Source organism: Nothobranchius furzeri, chromosome 4 (genome assembly GCF_043380555.1).
Source record: "Nothobranchius furzeri strain GRZ-AD chromosome 4, NfurGRZ-RIMD1, whole genome shotgun sequence".
In the NCBI taxonomy this organism is placed as follows: Eukaryota; Metazoa; Chordata; class Actinopteri; order Cyprinodontiformes; family Nothobranchiidae; genus Nothobranchius; species Nothobranchius furzeri.
In genome coordinates, this window is record NC_091744.1 from 52,057,213 (window position 1) to 52,070,516 (window position 13,304).

The 13,304-nt window shown below is 41.2% G+C and overlaps 1 protein-coding gene and 1 long non-coding RNA gene across 2 annotated transcripts; both read right to left on the reverse strand.

Moving 5' to 3' along the window:
• Window positions 1-5,509: 5,509 nt before the first annotated feature.
• On the reverse strand, window positions 5,510-8,300 carry LOC107379526 (E3 SUMO-protein ligase ZBED1-like). The gene is made up of 3 exons (XM_015950319.3): window positions 6,640-8,300; window positions 6,301-6,424; window positions 5,510-6,015 (listed from the first exon to the last, which is right to left on the reverse strand). The coding sequence occupies exons 1-3, from the start codon at window positions 8,137-8,139 to the stop codon at window positions 5,642-5,644; spliced, it is 1,998 nt and encodes a 665-aa protein (XP_015805805.2). The 5' UTR covers window positions 8,140-8,300; the 3' UTR covers window positions 5,510-5,641.
• Window positions 8,301-11,354: 3,054 nt separating this feature from the next.
• On the reverse strand, window positions 11,355-12,852 carry LOC139069707 (uncharacterized). Its single transcript, XR_011520404.1, has 2 exons — window positions 12,566-12,852; window positions 11,355-12,327 (listed from the first exon to the last, which is right to left on the reverse strand). It is a non-coding gene; the product is annotated as an uncharacterized lncRNA (long non-coding RNA).
• Between the last annotated feature and the right edge of the window lie 452 nt (window positions 12,853-13,304).

Here is a 13,304-nt window from a genome sequence, read left to right on the forward strand (position 1 = left end):
TGATGCGAGAAGCAGAAAAATGAAAGAAACCCTAACTGGTATCAGTGAATCCTCACTGTAAATACTTGTGTCAGGACAGGGGCTAAATTGGTTATAGCCCCGCAGGATAAATCAAAGAATTGATAATCACAAACATAATTTTTCACTGTTAAAATCAACTGGTCAAAGGTACTATAAAAAAACAGAAATGTAAATCAGTACTAAAATGTAAATCAGTGGTTAGTAATCATGTTCATGTTAATGTACCCCTAAGAAATTGTGATTAGTAAAGATAAAAAAAAAAATGGCGAGCGTATCCAGAACATTTATATTTTCCACAATAGCTCGCCCACAGTGTCAACACACTGAGACGAAAAGTGTCCGAGAATTTAGTTTCGGTTCGGAGAATTTAGTTTTAATGTTAGGACTGAGGATAAGCTGCTCACGGTAGCCCACCCAGCAAGGTCCAGAGCGGAAATGTAGCTTTCCGACCTGAAGAGATTAGAGACGCGGCGGCGCGTCAAAATGGACAGAATTTAGTCAAAAGCACAACTCACACGTTCGCTCCGAAGGCGAAGATGGGATAAATCAAAGTTAGGTCTGTAATTTGCGGTCAATTTGAGATCGGAGATCTTCCCCGTCAAGTTTCCACCAGGACGTCTCCCGGAAGAGTGACTTCAGCGGAATAATTTCCGGTGTTTTTCAAAATAAGACATCAAAGTGAAACACAGAGAAAAGCGCTGTTTGTAGCTTTTAGATGTTAGAAATCAGATAAATCGCAGATATAGAAGTCTGGATACGCTCGCCATTAATGTAGCTTTTCATTATGGTTTGCGGCATGTAAACATGCTAGCGGAGTTAGCATTAGCATGTCGGTGCGGTAGCATTTTCCTCTCTCTGAAGTCTGAACTATAACCTTGAAATATTAACGGTGTGCTGCTGTTGCTGTCTTACCCTAATGTGATGTTGAGTGACTTACATGAGCGCTGAGCAGGGTTTGCTCAACGATATATAGGTTTTGCTGTTTCACCCCGCCCTCTGACTTGTCAACAAAGCTGCGGGAAGGGGAGGAAGTCCTTTCTTGATACTTCCTGTGTGCGACGGTGTAGTTCTATATTCATTAGGGTTCCAAGCCAAAAGGGCATTGGAACCCTATTGTTTTTCTACGGATTTGTTTTTCTACGGATTTTTCATTATTATTCTTCTCCGCTAATACTGTATGGGGGCAAGAGCCTGAAATTGCCAGGAAAAATCTGATATGGCAGTCTGATAGAAAATCCTGACCGCTACTCAGGTTCGAAAATTTGGACCCCGAGTCACCTAGGTGGCGCTATTGCGGAGGTGAATACGTTTGAGCTACTAGCTCCCAAACCATAGGCCCTACAGTCAAAAAGCTTTATATGGACATGATCCTTGGATGATTCTGCATCTTTTTTGTATTGGCCACGCCCATTTCCGCCTAACTAGATTTTTGGCTAGATCTCAAAAAACGCAAAACTTAGTTTTAATCACCTATTCGTCATTTTTCGTCGAATCAACTTCAACCTTTGAACATATGATCTATGGAGGAAGAGAAGTTGTTGTGATGAAGAAAAACGCGGAATTATTGAAAATTGGGTTAATGACACCATGTCAAATTCAGTGCGCTAGCTAGCACATGTCCTAATTGATTATATCTTCAACAATTTTCAAGATAAAATGATGAGACTCTAGACGCTTACAAAGTATGAGTGGTAAACTCTATCTACGCAATTTTGTTTGGATTCACCAATAGGGGGCACTAAAGATTCAAAAAGGTTATTTCAGCAAAACGGCTTGATGGAATTCCACAAAACTTGGCAGATATGTTTATCATTGGACCCTTACGCTATATTTCGAAAATGATTAAAAAGTGGACGTGGCTTATAGGCTATAAATAGGCTGTAAAAGTTTTCGCCCTTTTACTCATGAAAAATATATATTCTGTACAGAAAGTTACAAATCAAATCAGTCATAGTGACCTCTACAATCACAGAAAAAAATTAGAATTTTGTCCAATAGATGGCGTTGTTGTACCCCAAAAATGTTTATGGCATGTTTCTCCCCATTACATTCATAAAAAAACAAATGGTCTCATCCAGTATGTTCATTGATTCAGTCAAATTTAGTTGAGTATTTGAAAAAATAATTTAAACTTATGCTAATTAGTAGAAATTTGCATAGTAAGTCACACGTACTTTCGTTAACTCCTCCCGGCCGTCCAACACAATCACATCACTACTTTCCCTGACAAGAGAGGAGGAGCGGCTGACCAAACGATGTGAAGGGATTTGGGATAATTTGCTTATTTGTTTTTATATGATTTTTTAAAATAATTTTTGGGGAATGAAACTGTTTTTTTAGCATAACTTCTAAAGATTTTGACATTTTTCAAATCTATTCATAACCACCATACCTAAGGTCAATTCAAGTGGATATCTTCATTTTCAGCTAGATTCAACAATAGGGGGGGCTATAAATAGGAAGAAATTATACTGCTGAACTGGCTAAATTGATCTGCACGAAACTTAGTGGTTGTCATTATTATAGAGTCGTAAGACTACAGTATCAATACGGTAATGATTGATCAAAGTGGGCATGGTTTATGATCATTTAAATATTCAAATTTGAAAAATTTCCTAAAAAACATTATTTGCATGTAAGAGGCTAAGAGTTTCAGGTTGTGTTAACTGGGTAGGCTGGAGCTTATGTCACGTTCTGGTCAGAGTTGGGATCGATCCTTCAACCTTTTAGAGCCATTCCCATCTGTACCTGGTCGACCCTGCCCGGAGAGCTCCAGATGGCCCCAGCTTGGCCCGGTTGATTCCACACATCCTTGCTTAGGTATGCAAGGAATGCAGTCAGAGACATTTTTAGGTTCTAGGTAATCAGCATGATAATGAATGAGAATGAATTGAGCATGCCATAAGCCCATGTGGGTTGATCCTACCCACCAATCAGAGGCTTGCTCTAGTGGAAGGTGTGAATATGCTGTCAGCAGGGGGAGTGTTGGCCCTGGTCAGCCTGAAGCAGACCACCTCAGAAAGAGGGCTGAAAAACAGTGTCGGTGCACCCTAAAAATAGGACGGGATGCCGGCGGGAGAACGTGTCTTTGGGGCGGGGCTGCGTGAGGAGTGGGGAAGTTGAGGGCGGGGGCGGGTGGGTGGCTTGGAACCCGTTCATAACTGCTTGCAGTTCTAGTTAATTATTATTTCTGTTTCAGACTAAAAAACTCATGTACCAACTACACATGTCGTGATTGTGTTGAGCATGTAGATGTGAACAAATAAAAAAAAGTTAACTGAAAAACATAAAATAAACCAAAATGATAGCGGGGCTTGTGATTGTTTTAGGGGGGCTGAAGCCCCCCAAAACGGACCTAACGACGTCAGTGCTGCTTCCATACAATTTTTGAACCTTTTTAACTCCTTCAAATTTTATACTATTTCAACAATTTTATATCAAAACGTTCAGCTCGTTAAACTCTTTCTGACCATTACTTTTGGCATTGATATCTTTAAAAATTTAGAGTTATTAAGCTTTTTTCTGTGAAAAATTTCCAATTGAAATGAATGGGATTGGTCAATTTTTAGCAAATTCCTATCACTTTTTTGACCTAAAACTCTATTGGGTTCCTTTTAACTTAGAGACTTCATTAAAGTTTAACAAACTCACAAGACCGAAATGAGTTTCCTCCGTAGGGTGGCCGGGCTCAGCCTTAGAGATAGGGTGAGGAGCTTGGACATTCGGGAGGGACTCGGAGTAGAACCGCTGCTCCTCCGGATCGAAAGGAGTCAGCTGAGGTGGTTTAGGCATCTGGTCAGGATGCCTCCTGGACGCCTCCCTGGGGAGGTGTTTCGGGCATGTCCTGCCGGCAGGAGGCCCCGGGTCGACCCAGGACACGTTGGAGAGGTAACATCTCCAATCTGGTCCGGGAACGCCTTGGGGTCCTGCCGGAGGAACTAGTGGAGTTGGCCGGGGAGAGGACGGTCTGGAGCGCCCTAGTTGGGATGCTGCCCCCGTGACCTGGACCCGGATAAGCGGAGGAAGACGAGACGACGACAAACTCACAAGACTTTCCTATTTAACATATTAAAGAGGCTTTTTGATATCTTTTACGGTTTGTCTAAAATCACAGGTAGAAGTTGAGGTACGACTTGAAACTTTCAGAAAAATTCACAAAAGTTATAATGGGGAAAGATAGGAGCAGTGACCCTCCCTTGCTCCATTTCTGGCGTTGTCCCGAGAGAACCGTAGGTTCGATTGAATTGAGACACACACTGGCTTACAGCTAATGAATATACCTTCGTTTCTTGACTGTACTCCAAACATTGTGGTCGTATGGTTCATTTGTTTGAGCATTTTCAAAAATTAAAAAAATGCTTCCCACCACTCTAAACTGAAAATTCCGCACTCTACCTTTTAAACTTCACATCTTCTGTGAACAGCTCTTTACTACCCTGTTTGGACTACCGAAACAAATTATCCCAAAAAGTAGGTTTTTTTTTTTTGGTCAGCTTTTCAGAATGGGTTTCATTTTATCTGTAACCCCCCAAATTCCACTACCTCCGCTCCGCTCCGGTCCGCCCCCGCCTTCCGCAGCCGCTCGCTTCCGAACTCAATTTTTACTGGTACCCGCTCTACAACGGCTCCGCTCCGGTGCGGAGACCTGAGGTGGGCAAACAAGCATGCGTGGGATTTTCGAGATCTTGCGATACAGTCCGAGCAATAAACGCGGAAGTTAGATCCAAACACCCGTTGTGTGGGAGAAGCATCGGCATGAACTGTTTAATCTGCCCATCATTTGTGTTGAGAGATCAGCAGTGTTTGGATCAACAAAGTGTGACTACTAGGGATGCACATCTCTCTGTGAAAAACGATTCAATATGAATCTAGATGCACAGGTTACGATTCAATTCAAAAACGATATCCTTTTATTACAGACCGATTCGAAACGGTTCAATTCGATTTTTAACTATTCGATACGGTAAGAATAACTAAACAATTAGATTCTCTAGTTTATATTCGTTGAACATATTTTATAAAGAAAATAACACAGTTCTGTTAAAGTGACAGTACCACATTTATTTTCAAATATGTAAAAAAAAAACATGTCTTAAGCATTGTGGCTTTATGGCACTTGTAGGAAAAAGAAAAAAAGAAAAACAGAATACCAAAACCACATGTTACTATTCTTATTTTTAGGCATGGAGATATGTGGTTGGATTGCTGGATGGGAAGTCCAGAGGTAAAAGTAGCAAGACTAGTTATAAAAAAGTGCAAGATTTCAGCCTGAGCTTGTTTTGAACACTAGAGGTAGGTACCAAAGTGCAACATTTTCATGTAAACAAGTCACACACCTATAAACCGTAACCTGATGATTAGCTGATTAGCCTCATCTCAAAATGTAGCCTCAAGCCTGGGGAACCACAGTGGAACGACAAAGCAGCAACATCATTCTTACAATGCTCAATAGTGGCAAGTGCTTCATGCACAAAATTAGAGTAAATAAATATAACTAAAATCAAACTGCTGCTTTTTGACCAGATAAAGGTATTTCTATCCAATCAGAAACTGAAAAATAGCTCACTTCACTTACAGAACGCCTGTGAATGTTCTCTGTCATTTTACTCCTGATCACTGTTCAGTTTTTATTTTTTTTGGAGGGCAGATTTTTCTTCAGGAAAATGAGCTGATCCACATGCTCATGTTTGAGTAGGCTGCGTTTTGTGGAAACAATATCTCCAGCAGTACTGAACACCCGTTCAGAGGCCACACTAGTGGCTGGGATGCAGAGGTATCTTTTAGCAAGAGATGACAGCAGTGGCAAGTCCTGCTGCTCTTTCCACCACTGTAGAGGATTTTCTTCCAGAGGCAATGAAGCACGCTCTCTGTACCTTTTGACTTCTTCACTGGCCTTGTCTCTCACAGATGTAGCCGCCATCCTCACTTCAAAGTCTTTTCCCAACAGCTGGTCCAAGGCAGATATTTTCTTCTTTTTGAAAGGAGGGAGATCATCTAAAAAAAAAAAAAAACAAAAAAAAAAAAACAATTACCATATGTTACTGACTTTGTTTGCCATGCCTCAGTGGTGCTTTACTTTGTAGCTGACATAACCCAATCATATCTTTATTCATCTGATGTTCAGAATGAATTACTCTTGTAAACATATGATTAAACCCGGTCTTTGCATGCTAATTCTCATATTTTATGTGTTTTTGTAATATGGTAATATTTTAGATCTGTAGCATGAGTTTATACTAGCGTCAACCCATTATTGATCACGGTATAAAATATACAAACCTTCTGGCTCATGTTGGGTCTGAGGGGCATCAATCCTGATGCCCAGCTCTCCAAGGGCAGGTTCAGTCTGGCATGGAGTGGTCTGCAGTGGGCCTCCATGGACTGGATCCCCTGTTGCCAAAGCCTAGAAAAATGAAATATAAAAGACAGCTTGTGTACAAAATCAAACAAACATTAACAGTAGTCAGGATAAATCTAATAATACCAAATTATAGATTAATACAATGCACTGTAATGTGTATGTTTAGAACAAAGCTCATTTACAAACCACAAAATACACAATACAGTATTATGTATTTTAACAAAATTAATTAAATGATGAGGTGTTTCCAGGTGTACCTTGTTATGCAGGGATGTAGCTTTTACTGTTATGTTTGCGAACGTCCGCTCAGCATCATGGTCCGTCAGGAAGGGCAGAGACTTGAAGCGGGGATCCAGAGCTGCTGCAGTGTGGAACAGATCCTCCAGGCCAGTGTAGCGCTTCTCCAAGTCCTCTCTGAATGCTTGTTTCATCTCTCTGATTACTACCGAGTCTTCATCTGCTGCTTCAAATGTCTTTTTAAGCTTTTCTCTGACAGGGGAAATCACTGAGAGTGTGGGCCGCTTGTCTTCACACATGCTGATCGTCACAAGTTTGACTGGCACCATCAGCTTCACAATGTCTTCAACATCACAGAAGTCTTTGTCCTTCAGAGTGTTAAGCTCTTCTCCTCTTCTGAGATCCCTGGACATGAGTGCAGCAGAGATGGCAGGCTGTTGTTCGAGTACCCGTTCAAGCATAATCTGGGTACTATTCCACCGGGTGGACACGTCTTGGATGAGTTTGTGGGTAGGCAAAGCAAGTTGTTTCTGTTTGTCTTGTAGAATTTCTGCTGCCCTGACACTGCGGTGAAAAAAGCCAACCACTCTTCTCACCTTTCCCAGCAACCTTGCTACTGTGTCCACTTTGAAGGCTTTCTGTGTGGCCAGATTTATAGTGTGTGCAAAGCACATGAGGTGAGGAGTCATTTCTGCTTCCACGCCAGCTAAAACCATGTTTGTGGCGTTGTCAGTCACCAGGGCTGGCTCTTTATCTAGAATCTTCCAGTCAACACATGCCTGTTTCAGCAGAGCACCTACATTCTTCCCAGTGTGGGATCCTTTGAATGCCCGGGTCTGTAAGACGTAAACATGTAACTCCCAATCCGGAGCGATGTGTTGGGCTGTGATGGTCACATATGACTCCGTCGCACATGACGTCCAAGCATCAGTAGTTATTGCCACTCTTTCTGCTTTTGCCAGTTTTTCTTCAACTTGGCTCTTAACCTGGGCATACAGCGCTGGCATACACGTGTTGGTGATATGATTTCGGGACGGTATCTTATTTCTGGGCTCTAATGTATGAATCAAATCTTGAAATCCTTCCCACTCGACAATATTGTAAGGACATAATCCTTTGGCAATAAAACGTGTTATTGATGCCGTGATTTCCCTAGCGCGTGCTGAGTTTTGACCAAGTCGCTGGAAAAAAGTAGGAATGGCGTTCTCCGTCCTTGCCTGTTTGCCACTGGTTCCTGCACGCTTCTGCTCGGTAAACTCACCGTACTCTTCACCGTGTTTTCTCTTTGCATGCTGGTCCAGATTTGTAGTGCTCCCGGAGTAGGTCAACAAGGCTCTACAAAGTTTACAAATAGCATGGCTTCTGTCGAGCTTCCCCGCCATCTTATAAAACCCAAACACTGTCCAAACCTTGGATTTTTGTTTTCCCGGTGCGTTGAAAATCTGTCTCGGTGTATTATCACGTCTTTCGCCCAGGCTAATGTTGTTGGTCTCCGCCTCCTCCATTTTTCGTGTTGTCATTTGAGCTAACAGCTAGTCACTGGCAGCTATCGTGTTTAGCGGGGTAGCTGCTTCTTTGGGTTTGCGGGGTAGCTTAAGCTCTCGCGATGTTTTAGCGATTCTGGCGCCTGGCCTACGTATGATGCAGCCAAACGACTCAAAATCTCGCGATACCCGATCGATGACTCTAGAACCGATTCAGCTATGAGTTCAGGTCTTTTCCCTATCGATTGAGGAGGCTGCTACCGATGCACCCAAATCTCTCACTTGTTAACAGAATATCCGGTTGCATCGGTTTATCTCTCACAACCCTAGTGACTACTTTGATAGTAGAAACTGTATTTATGGCTTACTTTTGTGCATTTAAAGTTCAGCCGCCATTGATAGTTGTTAAAAGTTGTTAAACCTGTTCATATGAAACAAAAAACGCCTTTTGTTTATCGATTTATTGTGAAAAACGGAAGTTATGCTTGCTCCTTTTCCTGTTGGGCAGTAGTGATTTCTGTCCATTTACTGCGGAGGTGCTCCGGCATCCGGCGAAAATAGGATTGATTCTATTTTTGCCGGACGCCGGAACAGAGGGCGGCGCACTGCGCCGCACTGCCGGAGCACGGCCGCAGTAGTGGAATTGCGCTGATTGACTACAACGGGACCGATTTTGCTCTGGCGTTCGTGTCGGAGCGGAGGTAGTGGAATTTGGGGGTAAGCGTTATCGTTCTTTCACTACAAGCCCCAGAAAAAGGAGAGACCCAGATTTTCTCACATTGAAACATGTTAAAAGAAACTGAGATTTTCTCCTTCGATCGGCTTCAGACAGCTAAAATTTTCTCTTCATAGCTTCAAGACAATTCAAAGTACGCACACAAAAATTCACACAGACAACCACCAAAGCCTTCTGCCACTCACGCTTTTTGAATTTTTCCAATTGGGGCTGCAGTTTTTGAATGGTCGTTTCAGAGGTCTGAAATGACATCTGCGCAGCTGAGCACTGTTAAATGCATGATTTATGAAATCTTGAAACATCAATTTACACCACATCTTTTATAGTACACTAATGATTTTCTCAAATTCATTAGGCTATTTTTTCAGTTTCGAAGTGATGTCTGGTTTTCCTGCAAGTTTACGGTTTTTGTGCTACACGCGTCAGAAAGACGACTGTGCCAGCTTTCCTCCATTTAAACCTCATAAAAAAGGCTCCTGTGGCTGACAGATAGCTGAAATGTTCTCCTCAGAGCTTCTAGAACATTAATGGTAGGCATACACAACTTCACACAAATAACCACCAAAGCTTTCTGCCAGCCATGCTTTTTGAATAGTTCCAATTGGTGCAGCAGTTGTTGAATGGTGATGAGACATTCAGAGCTCTGACATGGCATCTGAGCAGGCTGAGCTCTGTTAACTGCATGATTCATGAAATCTTGAATCAAAAATTTCCACCGGCCACATATTTATAGTACACTAATGATATTCTCAAACACGTTAGGTTATTTTGTCCGCTTCGAAGTGATGTCTTCGGTTTTCCTGTAAGTTTCGCAGTTTTTGTGCTACACGCGTCAGACAGAGGGCCGTACCAGCTTTCCTCCATTTAAACCTCTTATAAAAAAGGCACCTGTGGCCAACAGACAGCTGAAATGTTCTTCTAATATCTTCTAGAACATTTGTGGTAAGCACACAAGACTCCACACACATGACCATCAAAGCCTTCTGCCACTCACGCTTTTTGAATTTTTCGAATCGGTGCAGTACTTTTCAAATGGTGATGAGAAGTTTGACTGGTCCAATTTCACTTCTGAAGGACATATTTAAAGGCTTCCCTCATTAATATGAGTACAGCTGCATGTCTCCAACAGCTGGGGGGAAAGGCGGGAAAACAGTGCTGCTCTCTGATTGGCTGAGAATGTTCAACCCTTTTCTGTCCAAGCAGGATCGAGCACCCACACATATGATACATCAAATCGACCGGCTTGGACTCAGGAATCTTGTATTAAATTTTAAACGCGTTATCTGTTAACATGGTAACAAGCTTAGCAACAACATTTCATACATTTTAGACACTACTGTATCAAAGTAATTTAACATACGAACATTATTTAAATTTTAAAAAGGTCATGGCACACCGAACATGAGTATATTGAAGTAGATTTTGGTCATCTGTTACCATGGTAACAAAAGTGCATAAGTATGTCCCCAAACAAGTCTCATTTAAATGAATGTGAAAAGCCTAATATTGAGCCTATAACATGCTGCTGTTGCTTATCTTTCTGAGCTCTATACACTTAAAACTAGCAGCATAGCTGACATTTTAACACTAGTCAGAAGGCAGGAACCGCCCCCTCTTCCTTCGCTGCTCTCTGATTGGCTGAGAGTTTTCAATCGTCTTCTGCCTAAAAGGAAATATGCATCCACACATATGATACATCAAAAAAACCTGCTTGGTCCCAGGAGTATTGTATTTACTTGATATTGTGTTCTGCATTACCGTGGCAACGTGCTTAGCAACAACATTTAATAACATTTTAGACACAGCTGTATCAACATGCTTTAATATAGAAATGTTATTCAAAGTTTAAAAGAGTCATGTGGCATTGTACATTGCTTTATTAAAGCAGATTCCTGTCATCTGTTACCAGAAACTGTCATGTGTTACAAGGAACTACAAATCACTTTAACCAAGTCTCATAGGAATGAATATAAAAAGCCGAATATTGAGCCAATAACAGACTCCTGTTTTTGATCTTTTTGAACTATCTGTACTTAAAGGAGCATGGGGCAGGATGAAGAAACGAAACTCATTAGCGACGCACTCGGCGCTGTGAGTAACTGCAGCCCAGCACGAGAGCGCGCACAAACTCTTCACTAGAAAAAAAAACGTTTCAGTGATGTACGGCCAGAGCGCGGCTCGAACAAGGCACCGTGTTGAGCGATGAAGTAAGTAAGATTGTTACTTTAGTCTAATATTTGTAAAATTCCATGACAACATTAGCATTTTAATTTAGCCATGACACTTGTGATGTAAAGCAAGTGCTCCTTCCTATGAAATATTCATAAGCCAGTTTTGTGACTGGCGAGCAAGACAGTAACATGATGCTACTTTATCAGCATAAGGCTTTGTGGCTGCAGGTGATTTCTGATGTTTTTAGACCAGTTACAGTTATTATTTTGCACTAAGCTTACTAACAAGCTAATGTTATTGTTTATGCATCATGTAAGAACATCCAATTTCAAGTCACTGACATCATTTGTGAAACCAATTTCATTACAGGACAGGCATCACAACAATGTAAATAAGAACATAAATATCAATGTTTAGTTCAAAAATGCATCAAAATAAAATCATAATATCAACAAGACCTACAGGGTAATACAGTCATTTTTCCATTACTGTCATTGATTTTCAGGAATTCACATTGGAAGGAGTGATGGAAGACAGTTCAGATGGAGTGTGCCCGAGCCTGCCACAGACTTTGATGTGTCATGGAAAAGTTTGAGACCAGGGGCTAAAGGAAAGGGGAGAGGAAAAGGTCGCTCCGAGGGTCGGGGAAGGACACGCTCAAGGGGTGAGGGCAGCAGGTTGAGGTCCAGAGCTCCTTCAAGAAGACCAGGGCGCCGGGGTAGGCAGCGAAACAGCTTTCAGAGAAGAGGGCCGAGACCAGCTTGCACAGCTGAGAGCTGCCAGTATAGCTGAGATGCAGGTTGGTTGTAGCCATTTGTGCAAAAAAATAAAATAAAATAAAATAATAGAGAGATGCCAAAAACGAAAACATCACTCACTGGAGATATGAATCTAGTCATGTAAACATATGCTCTTTAATTTCTAGACAGCTTTACAACACCTGAGGCAGGAGGAGATAATATTCTCGAGAGAGTGGTAACCCGTTTTCCAGGGGTGATGCTGGATATCCTGGAGTTTCGGCAAGAGACGCCAGGACACCGTCTTCCTGACTGAGGGCACCCTAACCCAAAAATCCAAACCGTTTATCTACAACTACAGTAGTTCCAAAACGGCACAATACCTCAAAATAACTTTCGCTGAAGACAGCATTTTCACCCAAAAATAAACAAACAGTTTGTGCAATATATTTATTTTTATTTATGTACAAAAAAGTTCTGTTATTTGCATTTGTACATAGTATTTTTTCTTAATTTCTAATAAATCTGTGTGCATGAAAGAAGTCATTCCTGTCTTTTGATGCTTCACGTAGCTGGGGCCTTTATGGAGAGAGAGCAGCAGCATTAGATCATACATAGATTACATGAGAATGCAATTCTGGAAACTCTCCAGTTCTGAAGTTGACCTGTAAAAAAAACAAAAGCTACAACTTTATAGATTATTAGGAATCACACTTTTGATTGCCTTTTCACCCACAATTGTCATTTCTATATGTAAATTGTCAGCTTTGATATTGACACTTTAGCTTTTTTGCTTATGAAAATGTTATTAATATACCTAAAGGTCAGATTGGTGACATCCTTCAACCAGCGTCTGTTGAACATGATTCGTTGAAGAGCCTCGTGTGGTGGAGATCATGGTACCATGAGCTCTTTATCACTGGTTGTTGCATCAAGTGGTCCATGGTCACATTTGCCACGGGTCCATTCATGCTTCCCTGTGACATGGTGAAGCACACCCACCCACATGTCCTAACAGAAAAAATAAGTTTTATTTGAAAACTTTACATGTGACAGAAGCGCTCACCAACAGAAACACGAGAGCTGGCACTATTATGAAAAGAAAGGAAATTATGTCAATGTGCATTATTGTCTTGTTGTCCAAAAGATGTCACAATACTTATATTAAACATATCACGATGTTGTGCTTTCTGGCAAATGTACCAAAATTGGTTGAAGATGTCATTCAGCCACACAAGTAGGATGGAAATTCCCTTTAGGATCCCAGCCTGTGAACAAGGATAAAACAACAATTCCATCTTTTAGTTCTTTTTAAAACATAGAAGGGTTTTATTTACCTGCAACGTTTTGTTTGCGGCTGCAAACTTCGTCAGCCTGACAAAATTTTCATAACAGTTCTATTCTGTTATGAAAACAATAAATAAAAGTAGAATTAATATATTGTTTTAAGACTTTGGAGTTTAAAAAAAGAGTGTAGATAAGAAGACATTGCAACTCACACACAGTTGAGTAAGTTGTTTGCTTTGTCCTCATCAATTTGGACTGCATCTGTAGCT